Genomic DNA, 12,826 nt, shown 5'->3' on the forward strand with positions numbered 1-12,826 from the left:
ATCATCCACTCGTCACTTCTGGATAAAGATCGTTGTGACTACTTTAGCCTTATCTTTTGCACTGATGTTCTGGGCTCCTCCATCATTGAGGATGGGGATATTTGTGGAGCCTCCTCCTCCAGTGAGTTGTTGAATTGTCCACCACCATTCACGACTGGATGTGGCAGGACTGCAGAGCTTAGATCTGATCTGTTGGTTGTGTGATCGCTTAGCTCTGTCTATCACTTGCTGCTTATGCTGTTTGGCACACAAGTATTCCTGTGTTATAGCTTCACCAGGTTGCCACCTCATTTTTAGGTATACCTGGTGCTGCTCCTGTCATGCCCTCCTGCACTCTTCATTGTACCAGGGTGAATCCCCTGGCTTGATGGTAATGGTAGAGTGGGGGATATGCCAGGCCATGAGGTTACAGATTGTGTTTGAGTACAATTCTGCTGCTGCTGATGGCCCACAGAGCCTCATGGTTGCCCAATCTTGAGTTGCTAGATCTGTTTGAAATCTATCCCATTTAGCACGGTGGTAATGCCACACAACACGATGGAGGGTATTCTCAATGTGAAGGCGGGATTTCATCTCCACAACGACTGTGCGATGGTCACTCTTACCGATACTGTCATGGACAGATGCATTTGCGACAGGCAGGTTGGTGAGGATGAGGTCAAGTATTTTTACCTTCTTGTTGATTCTTTCCCCACCTGCCGCAGACCCAGTCTAGCAGCTATGTCATTTAGGACTCGGCCAGCTCAGTTAGTAGTGGTGCTACCGAGCCACTCTTGGTGATGGACATTGAAGTCCCCCACCCAGAGTACATTCTGCACCCTCGCCACCCTCAGTGCTTTCTCCAAGTGATGTTCAATGTGGAGGAAGCACTGATTCATCAGCTGAGGGAGGGCGGGAAGTGGTAATCAGCAGGAGGTTTCCTTGTCCATGTTTGACCTGATACCCTGGGGTCTGCTGTCGATGTTGAGGACTCCCAGGACAATTCCCTCCCAACTGTATACCACTGTGCTGCCACCTCTGCTGGGTCTGTCCTGTCGGTGGAGTCTGGGACGTTATCTGTAAGGGATATACCCAGGGACATACCCAGGGACGGTGATAGTGGTGTCTGGGACACTATCTGTAAGGGATATACCCAGGGACATACCCAGGGACGGTGATGGTGGTGTCTGGGACACTATCTGTAAGGGATATACCCAGGGACATACCCAGGGATGGTGTTGGTGGTGTCTGGGACATTATCTGTAAGGGATATACCCAGGGACATACCCAGGGATGGTGATGTTGGTGTCTGGGACACTATCTGTAAGAGATATACGCAGGGACATACCCAGGGATGGTGATGGTGGTGTCTGGGACACTATCTGTAAGGGATATACCCAGGGACATACCCAGGGATGGTGATGGTGGTGTCTGGGACATTATCTGTAAGGTATGATTCCATGAGGATGACTATGTCAGGCTGTTGCTTGACTAGTCTGTGAGACAGCTCTCCCAGTTTTGGCACTAGCCTCCAGGTGTTAGTAAGGAGGACTTTGCAGGGTCGACAGGGCTGAGATTGTCATTGTCGTTTCCGATGCTTAGATTGATGCTGGGTGGTGGTCAGGTTTCATTCCTTATTGATTTTCCAGTGATTTGGTCCAATTGAGTGTCTTGCTAGGCCATTTCAGAGGGCATTTAAAAGTCAACCACATTGCTGTGTGTTTGGAGTCACATGTGGCCAGACCGGGTGAGGATGACAGATTTCTTTCCCCAAAGGACATTAGTGCACCAGATGGGTTTTTACAACAATCGACAATGGTTTCATGGCCATCATTAGACTTTTGAATTCTAGATTTGTATTGATCAAGTTCAAATTCCACCATCTGTTGTGGGAATCCTGGTCGCCAGAACATTACCCTGGGTCTCTGAATTACTTGTCCAGAGACTACCCTCTGTCTCCCATTTTATAAATGGTAACCACATTGATCTCTGTCAAGTCCTTTGATACACACACACAATCATTGGAACCTGAAATAACCTTTCTTGAGTCTCAATCGTCCCCTCCGTCATCTCTCTTAAGAATGAGGGGGGAATCTCATAGAAACCTATAAAATTCTAACAGGACTCGACAGGGTAGATGCAGGAAGGATGTTCCCAATGGTGGGGGAGTCCAGAACAGGGGTCACAGTCTGAGGATATGGGGTAGACCATTTAGGACTGAGATGAGGAGAAATTTCTTCACCCAGAGAGTGGTGAACCTGTGGAATTCACTACCACAGAAAGTAGTTGAGGCCAAAACAATGTATGTTTTCAAGAAGCAGTTAGATATAGCTCCTGGGGCGAAAGGCATCAAAGGGTATGGGGAGAAAGCGGGAGCTGGCTATTGAGTTGGATGATCAGCCATGATCATAATGAATGGTGGAGCAGGCTCGAAGGGTCGAATGGCCTACTCCTGCTCCTAGTTTCTATGTTTCTATGATGCACAGTTGATTTTCACCTGGGATGCAGGAGCAGAGGGAGCTGTGTGTATCTGTGCATAAATCATTGAAGGTGGCAGGACAGGTGGAGAGAGCAGTTAATAAAGCAAATAGTATCCTGGGCTTTAACAGGAGCATAGAGTACAAGAGCAGAAGAGCAGGGAAGTTATGATGGTCCGGCTTCAACTAGAGTGTTGAGTCCAATTCTAGGTGACACAGATTTGAAGTTTTGCACAAGAGATGCAGGGGGAGTGAGCGGATGAACCTTTGACACAGTGAGTGGCAATGACCTAGAATTTGCTGCCTCTGAGGTGGAAGCAGACTTGCACTGTTCGAGAAATAAATTACCTCCATATTCTCAGTTCCAAGTTGTGCTATCTCATATTTACCTGTGTTCAAATTCATTTGCCAATTATTTTTCCATTCTGCAAGTTTTGTATTTGCCTCCTCTGATTTGTTGCAGTCCTCCTCAGTATTGAATAACCCACCCCCAACCTACCCCCTCCCAAATTTGGTGTCACCCGCAAATTTGAAAATAGTATTTTTTATTGCAAAGTCCAAGTTGTTAATGTAAATTGTGAACAGCAGTGATCCCAGCACTAAGCCTTGTGGAAGACCATTTCCCACCTTCTGACACTCTGATTAACAACCCTTTATTCCCATTCTCTGCTTTCTGGCTTGTATCCAGCGAGCAATCCATTCTGCCACTTGTCCCTTGTCTCCACATTCTCTGACCTTACTCATTACTGGGCCCCTTATCAAAGGTCTTCTGAATATCCAGTAAATGACATCTACCACATTACTACTGTCTACTCTCTCTGTTACATCCTCAAACATTTCAATAAGATTGGTCAATCAAGATTTTCCCTTTTGAAATCCATGCTGACTGTTCATTGTTTTATTTCTCTTTTCTAGATGTTCTTCTATTTTCTCCTTTAGTAAGGATTCCATTGTTTTTCCTACACTGATATTAAGTTGACTGGTCTATAATTCCCTGGACTTGTTCTGTCCCCTTTCTTAAACACAGGAATTACGTTAGCTAACCACCAGCCCTCTGACACTGCGCCTTTCTCTAATTATTAAACATGTGTAGTAATGCCTCTGCTATCTCTTCCCAAGATTCTTTTAAAATACATTGCTGCAATCCACCAAGACCATCCTCTTTGTTTAGTTTATTCAGTATATCACTTTTCATGTTTTAAATGCACTTATCTCATCATTCAGTGTCATGTTTACCTTCTCTATCTTAATACTTAAGCAAAATAATGATTTAATATTTCTGCCATCTCTGTACCATTACTTGTGGATTGTCCTGTCCATCCCTTAATGGTTCTATTCCTTTGTTATTGATGTGCGTGTACAGTTTTGTTTGATGTACCTTGATAATTTCATTTCACACTTCCTCTTTGCTTTCCTAATTTTTTTTTAAGTTCTCCACATTCCCTTTGTAATCTCTCCTATCCTGATCATCTTTACTGTCCAACTCTCAATTGTTCCTTACGTCTTTATTCACCCATGGAGTCTCCCTGGTGTTTATTTTCTTTATTTATTTTAGTGGAATATATTTTGCTGCACTCTGTTGAACACCATTAAAATGTTTCTTATTCTTGCTCTACATCATTGTTTGCCAATATCGTGCACATTTTATTTTCACAGATTCTATTCTCAGCCCCCTCAAAATCAGCTTTTCTTCAATCTATCAACTTGGTTATCATCACACTTACTTCCTTCGCTATCATCATCTTAAAGCATATTATATTATGATTACCACTGCCTAGGTTGGAGAGGCTGGGGAGTTCTTTTAAGCAAAGAGAAGTTGAGAGGAGACTTGATAAAACTGTTCAAAATCAGCCCAGAGAGGGTGCAGAAAAGATTCACGAATATGGTTCTGAGAATGAGAGACTTCAGTTATGTGGATAGATTGGAGAGAGCTGGACTTTTCTCCTAAGAGAAGAGAAGGTTGAGAGGAGATTTGATAGAGGTGTTCAAAATCATGAGGGTTCTGGACAGAGTAGATAGAGAGAGACTCTTCCCATTGGTGGAAGGATCGAGAACCAGAGGGCACAGATATAAGGTAATTGGCAAAACAAGCAATGGAGACATGGGAGAAACTTTTTCACATAGCGAGTGTTTAGGACCTGGAATGTACAGCCTGAGTGTAGGGAGGCAGGGGAGTGTAGCTAGGTGAGTTGATCTTACAGAAACCGAGTAGGAGCATGATGGGCTGAATGGCTTCCTATATTGCTACCATTCTATGACTCTATGATATCTTTTCCTTATAGTAACTCCAATGCAAAATGATTACTAAATCGCTCTGCTATTTTTTGGTTGCTATCCTCCCGCAGGGTCCCAGCTTACTTTCTATCCATGTCATAAAAATAACAACGTACCCAGTTCCTTTTGATACCTTTGAGTTTTCTCCTGTGCTCCCTCTGAGATTCCTTCTCCTCTTAGCCTTTTTTCTTATTTTCCCAAATTCTCATTATCGTTATTCTTACAGACCCTCTTCAATTTTTAGTAGACTCTAACCCCTATTTATGCACTGCATTCGGAAGCTATTTTTAGCTTCCCTTTTTTAATGGAAAATTTCTTTCCGAACCTTTGCAGCCTCTGTTTTTTTTTAAATCATCCCACTGGTGTTCAGCAGTCCTGTGTGCCAATTTATTCTTCCACCTCATGTCAGCTAGCTCTCCCCTCATCTTACTGATCTCTGCCCTTGTCCAATCTGTTCTAGTTTTTCTGCTGAATTCTTCCCTTTCTAGTTGGATTTTAAACTTTGTCATATTGTGGTCTTTACTTCCAAGGTGCTTCCTCACATTCAGGGCACCCAGCTCAGTGTCGGATTTGGATGCAGAGCAAGCTTGTGCTGATCACTATATTCACCACATGATGTAAAATATCAGAGGGTCATCGAGTCACTTACAACACAGAAGGAGGCCATTCAGCCCACTGTGTCCATGCCCCCAGAGCAACCCTGTCAGTCCCATTACCCCTGCTCTATCCCTGTAAGCCAGCAAGTTTCTGTCCTACAAGGGTTGGGGTGAATGTTGTAACAATCTCCCAGAGATGACCTGGGATGCGGGGACTGGACTAAACGTGAGTGAGTGAGAGTGCACTGCTTTGTGACAGCAGCTCTGTCAGTTAGTAGCAGCAACTTATCACTATACAGCATCCAGTTATGGTGTTTTTCAACATGCTTTCATTTCCATGATTGGGAGCCTCATTGCCACACATGTTGGTAAACTCCAGTGGATTAGGCCGCAGCTTTTTCACATTAAGAATTGCTTATCCCGCCGGATTTTCTCTTTACGAATACATGGCCACAGATTGTGTCAGACAAAGTCTGGAACCAGGCCCTCAATCAAATAGGCTGCTGCAGGATCCTAATGTCCATCTCTCATGGGAAGAGCGTCAGTATACCACATGCCTGTGGCTGATTCACCACATGTGGCGAGTAGTGAGAGTTTTGGATAATACTGATATTATCACGACCAAATCTAGCAACACCACTACTCCACTGACGTACTGCTATAGAAGGAATCCTGTACACATTACAGGGTTTCCATTCCCTTCCCTCTATTTAACCCCTCTCTGCCCCTGTCAATCAGTGGAACCCTTCAGCTCTGCTGTATTTAGTGATGGCTGAGCGAACATTGTTGTATTCCAGCTGCCTTTATGTATGTTCTCTCTTACAGACAGTGCTGTCCTGTGGGTCTTGTTTTTGATGGTAATTCTCTCTACACCTTGTGATTTTCTAGCATCAGCACACTGCTTGATATTGGGTTGGGATATGTGAACTCTGGGACCAAGATTGAGCACCAGCTGATTCTCCATGATAAGGAGTTCTTCGTCAATGGGGATGTGAAGATGATTCCAGACCCACCACCACTCACACGTTTGCCTTCCAAAGAGACCGCAAGGGATGGTGAGCTAACAACTGAGCAGCTCTGTAACCTCCATCAACAGTTCATGTTCATAGCACCCACAGGTGAGTCCTCAGACAAAGAAAAGCTGTCATAGACTGTATCAGGGGAGCCAATAAGTCCCAGAAAGAACACTCTACCCTGAAAAAAATGGCTGTCTCCACATGGGGTAGTAAAATTCTACTATGCTGCTCCTGGCAGACTGTCCTACACTCCTCATTGAACCAGGGTTAATCCCCTGACTTGATGGTAATGGTAGAGTGGGGGATATGCCAGGCCAAGAGGTTACAGATTGTGTTCGAATACAATTTTGCTGCTGCTGTTGGCCCACAGCATCTCATGGATGCCCAGTCTTGAGCTGTTTGAAATCTATCCCATTTAGCACGGTGGTAGTGCCACACAACACGATTGGAGGGTATCCTCAATGTGAAGGTGGGACTTCATCTCCACAACGACTGTGCGGTGGTCACTCCTAACAATACAGTCATAGACAGATGCATCTGCGGCAGGGCAGGTTGGTGAGGGTGAGGTCAAGAATGGTTTTCCCTTTTGTTGGTTCTCTCACCACCTGCTGCAGACCCAGTCTAGCAGCTATGTCATTTAGGACTTGGCCAGCTTGGTTGGAAGTGCTGGCTGTGCCTTTTGTTTTATCCTGATTCACTGCCGAGATTACAGCAGGGTGTCCTGTCTGCTTTTATTTTTTATTTTTCTTTCTAATGTTTTAGTACAACTGAGCAGCCTGCTGAGCCAGTTCAGGGGTTAGTTAAGAGAAAACCCTGTAGGTATGGAACTGAAATAACATAAAAACCCAGAACAGGTAAGGAGGGCAAGTTTCCTTTAAAGGACACCACTGAAACAGTTGGGGATTTCTGACCATCCCACAGCTTCATGGTCATTTTACTGAAGAATGTTTTTAAAACTAAATTCAAATTCTCAAACTGCCCCGGTTGGATCTAAATTCATGTTTCTTGGATTATTGATCCAAAATTGATGGATCACGCTTACCCACTCTACCTCTCTACTGTTTGGTTTAAGGAGTTTGGGATTAGGATAGAGTTTAAGGAATAAAAACACAAAGTGCTGGAAGTGTGTTTTTTCAGATTCCAGCATCTGCAGTTTTTGCTTTTATCTTGGGTTTCAGGAGTTTGAGATTGGGATTTTTGGATTTAAGGGGCTGGTGGGGTATTTCATGCTTGTCCAAGTGCTGTTAATTTTCTACTGGGTTATTGCTTCTGGAAGCTCTCTCACCACCATTGATTGGCCTGTAGTTGCTGGGTTTATCCTTCTTCCCGCTTTTTGAATGAAAGTGTAACATTTTCAATTCTCCAGTCCTTTGGCACCGCCCTGTATCTAAGGAGAATTAGAATATGGTGATCAACATTTCCACCTTTACTTCCCTCAGCAGCCTCGGCTGTATCCAATCCTGAAGGTGACAAATCCACTTAAAGTACTGCTACCTTATCCACTAATATCTCATCCAGTATCCTGAAAACCTTGTTTAGCTCATTCAGCCACCCTAAACCAGCCTCTGATTCTAGAAATGCAAGTTTCATTAATCCCTAAATACACATCAGAATAACTCCCTCATCTACAATCTCCTTGGAACTCTGAGCTACAGAGGGTTCTGGGTGTCCTGGTACACAAATCACATAAAGTTAGAATGCAGGTACAGCAAGTGATTAGGAAGGCAGATGAAGTTTTGGAATTTATTGCAAGAGGAATGGAATATAAAAACAGGGGAGTTTTACTGCAGCTGTACAGGGTCTTAGTGAGACCACATCTGGAATAGTGTGTGCCGTTTGGGGTTCCACATTTGAAAAAAGATATAATTACATTAAACAGTACAGAGGAGGTTCACTCAACTCATTCCTGGGATGAGAGGCTTATCTCATGAAGAAAGATTGAGCAGGTTGGGCCCATATCCATTGGCGTTTAGAGAAATGAGAAGTGATCTTATTGAAACATGTGAGACCCTGAGGGCACTTGACAGGGTGGATAGCAGGAGGATGTTTCTTCTTGTGGAGGAGACTAGAACCAGGAGACACAGTTTAAGAATAAGAGGCCTACCACTCAAGATGGAGATGAGGACAATATTTTTCTCTCAGAGAGTCATTGGTGTGTTAAATTCTCTTCCTCAGTGAGCAGTGGAGGCTGTGTCATTGAATTTATTCGAGGATGGGTTAGACAGATTTTTTGATAGACACAAGAGTCCAAGGTTATGGGACAGCAGGATGGCAAAGTGGAGTTCAGACCACAACCAGATCAGCCATGTGCTTATTGAATGGTGGAGCAGACTCAAGGGACTGAATGGCCTACTCCTATGTTCCTCCCAACCAGAGTAAAATCATTGTTTCCATGGTGGATTGTTGCTTTTACCTGGCCTATAATTGTAACTCCCATTTGTTTACATTGCAGGTTTAATGCTGAAAAAGACATTCATCGAGATTTTACAGGATCTGGTAACACTGGACCTTGGCTCAGAACAACTGCCAGACCAATGGAGCTCAATCTCTTACTCACAGGTGAGCAGATACTGAACTGAGCTGCTGACATACCACACATAACACTTTCCTGAATTTAAAAACGGGATCACATCAAAAAATGACCTGATTAACTCACTTAAAGGACATTAATCAAGCAGATGGGTTTTCACAGCAATCAATAATAACTTTATGGTCACCATTACTGAGAATAACTTTATACTCAAGATTTTATTAATCAAATTTAAATTTCACCAGTTGCCATTTGACCTCATGCCCACAGAGAATTACCATAGGCCATTGGATTATTAGCCAAGTGATGATACCACAACCCCACTATCTCACCTTTAAAAATCCACTGAGGGATTCATCACCTAAGTAAAACCAATTTCGGTTTGACATCAGGATTGAATTTTTCCTGCAGTAATTCAAAAATTACTTCATGACCTCTGAAGCACTTTGCAATGTCCTAAGGAATGACATTCAATACTGTAAGACTTTCTCTAAATTAATCCAGTTCCTTCACTCAGTAACCCCGCTCTCCCCAGCTCCCTGTGTTACTGACTGTATCTCTATTGATGTTAGTCCAGCTCCCTTGCACTGTCACTCAGTAACCCCTCTTCCCCCAGTGCCCTGTCTTACTGACTGTATCTCTACTAATATTAGTCCAGCTCCCTCACACTGTCACTCAGTAACCCCTCTTCCCCCAGCGCCCTGTGTTATTGACTGTATCTCTATTGATATTAATCCAGCTCCCTCACACTGTCACTCAGTAACCCCTCTCTCCCAGCGCCCTGTGTTGCTGACTGTATCTCTACTGATGTTAGTCCAGCTCCCTTGCACTGTCACTCAGTAACTCCTCTCCCCCCCCAGCGTCCTGTGTTACTGACTGTATCTCTACTGATGTTAATCCAGCTCCCTCACACTGTCACTCAGTCACCCCTCTCCCTCCCAGCTCCCTGTGTTACTGACTGTATCTCTATTGATGTTAATCCAGCTCCCTCACACTGTCACTCAGTAACCCCTCTCCCCCCAGCACCCTGTCTTACTGTCTATATCTCTACTGATGTTAATGCCTCAGTCTTAGTGTCAATCGCTGCAAATGAGTTTTTCTGTGCTTTTTCTTTTCCCAGGTGTTGGATATCACAAGGACGCTGACTCCAGAATCAGATTTGTTGGACTGGCGACGATTTCTTCTCTCAGCTGCTCAACCCTGGCCTTACCCATCACTGAGGGACCTGCTGGACACCAAGAGCAGGTTCCAGGCAGTCGATACTGCAGACACTGGATACGTTACACAAGAACAGTACAATCAGGTAACGTCACACCTCACTGAGACAGGGCTATCCCACACAGATCCAAAACGCAGGCCCACACCACAGACTAACTAGACAGACCTGTAAAGGGTTCCTGACAGGAGCATCTGATACTGATTTCACTGCTGGTGGAACAATGATGCAAGGTGACATGATTAAGTAACTGACCTAGTGAGAGGCAGAAGTTGAACTTTGTGTGAAGTACTGAGACAGATATTGATGTGTAAGTAAACAAGGTTGGGTTTTATGAATAACTGCCTATGTTAGCAAACCCTAAAGAGACCCCATCTGTACCCTGAATGCAAGACGAAACAAGACCCACAGCTCACGCCTGCAACACAGGGCTGCACAGACAGGCACAGGTATACAGGCACATTACACAGTTCCACAACACAGACCTGCTACACAGGGCTGCACAGACAGGCACAGGTATACAGGCACATTACACAGTTCCACAACACAGACATGCTACACAAGGCTGCACAGACAGTCACAGGTATACAGGCACATTACACAGTTCCACAACTCAGACCTGCTACACAGGGCTGCACAGACAGGCACATTACAAAGTTCCACAAAACAGACCTGCTACACAGGGCTGCACAGACAGGCACATTACACAGTTCCACAACACAGACCTGCTACACAGGGCTGCACAGACAGGCACATTACACAGTTCCACAACACAGACCTGCTACACAGGGCTGCACAGACAGGCACATTACACAGTTCCACAACACAGACCTGCTACACAGGGCTGCACCGACAGGCACAGGTATACAGGCACATTACACAGTTCCACAACACAGACCTGCTACACAGGGCTGCACAGACAGGCACAGGTATACAGGCACATTACACAGTTCCACAACACAGACCTGCAACACAGGGCAGCACAGAGAGGCACAGGTATACAGGCACATTACACAGTTCCACAACACAGACCTGCTACACAGGGCTGCACAGACAGGCACAGGTATACAGGCACATTACACAGTTCCACAACACAGACCTGCTACACAGGGCTGCACAGACAGGCACAGGTATACAGGCACATTACACAGTACAACAACACAGACCTGCAACACAGGGCTGCACAGACAGGCACAGGTATACAGGCACATTACACAGTTCCACAACACAGACCTGCTACACAGGGCTGCACAGACAGGCACATTACACAGTTCCACAACACAGACCTGCTACACAGGGCTGCACAGACAGGCACATTACACAATTCCACAACACAGACCTGCTACACAGGGCTGCACTGACAGGCACAGGTATACAGGCACATTACACAGTTCCACAACACAGACCTGCTACACAGGGCTGCACAGACAGGCACAGGTATACAGGCACATTACACAGTTCCACAACACAGACCTGCAACACAGGGCAGCACAGAGAGGCACAGGTATACAGGCACATTACACAGTTCCACAACACAGACCTGCTACACAGGGCTGCACAGACAGGCACAGGTATACAGGCACATTACACAGTTCCACAACACAGACCTGCTACACAGGGCTGCACAGACAGGCACAGGTATACAGGCACATTACACAGTACAACAACACAGACCTGCAACACAGGGCTGCACAGACAGGCACAGGTATACAGGCACATTACACAGTTCCACAACACAGACCTGCTACACAGGGCTGCACAGACAGGCACAGGTATACAGGCACATTACACAGTTCCACAACACAGACCTGCTACACAGGGCTGCACAGACAGGCACAGGTATACAGGCACATTACACAGTTCCACAACACAGACCTGCTACACAGGGCTGCACAGACAGGCACAGGTATACAGGCACATTACACAGTTCCACAACACAGACCTGCAACACAGGGCTGCACAGACAGGCACAGGTATACAGGCACATTACACAGTTCCACAACACAGACCTGCAACACAGGGCTGCACAGACTGGCACAGGTATACAGGCACATTACACAGTTCCACAACACAGACCTGCTACACAGGGCTGCACAGACAGGCACAGGTATACAGGCACATTACACAGTTCCACAACACAGACCTGCTACACAGGGCTGCACAGACAGGCACAGGTATACAGGCACCTTACACAGTTCCACAACACAGACCTGCTACACAGGGCCGCACAGACAGGCACAGGTATACAGGCACATTACACAGTTCCACAACACAGACCTGCTAGACAGGGCTGCACAGACAGGCACAGGTATACAGGCACCTTACACAGTTCCACAACACAGACCTGCTACACAGGGCCGCACAGACAGGCACAGGTATACAGGCACATTACACAGTTCCACAACACAGACCTGCTACACAGGGCCGCACAGACAGGCACAGGTATACAGGCACATTACACAGTTCCACAACACAGACCTGCTACACAGGGCTGCACAGACAGGCACAGGTATACAGGCACATTACACAGTTCCACAACACAGACCTGCTACACAGGGCTGCACAGACAGGCACAGGTATACAGGCACATTACACAGTTCCACAACACAGACCTGCTACACAGGGCTGCACAGACAGGCACAGGTATACAGGCACATTACACAGTTCCACAACACAGACCTGCAACACAGGGCTGCACAGACAGGCACAGGTATACAGGCACATTACACAGTTCCACA

At 45.6% G+C, this 12,826-nt stretch overlaps 1 protein-coding gene across 1 annotated transcript in view; it reads left to right on the top strand.

The window, feature by feature from the left end:
• Positions 1 to 12,826, top strand: part of spef2 (sperm flagellar 2) — a 375,455-nt gene that overhangs the window by 328,389 nt on the left and 34,240 nt on the right. Inside the window, exons 35-37 of the mRNA XM_041185381.1 lie at positions 6,215 to 6,444; positions 8,795 to 8,901; positions 9,993 to 10,175. Coding sequence (XP_041041315.1) covers positions 6,215 to 6,444; positions 8,795 to 8,901; positions 9,993 to 10,175 — 520 coding nt within the window. The remainder of the gene's footprint in view (positions 1 to 6,214; positions 6,445 to 8,794; positions 8,902 to 9,992; positions 10,176 to 12,826) is intronic.

Source organism: Carcharodon carcharias, chromosome 4 (genome assembly GCF_017639515.1).
Source record: "Carcharodon carcharias isolate sCarCar2 chromosome 4, sCarCar2.pri, whole genome shotgun sequence".
Taxonomy (NCBI): domain Eukaryota; kingdom Metazoa; phylum Chordata; class Chondrichthyes; order Lamniformes; family Lamnidae; genus Carcharodon; species Carcharodon carcharias.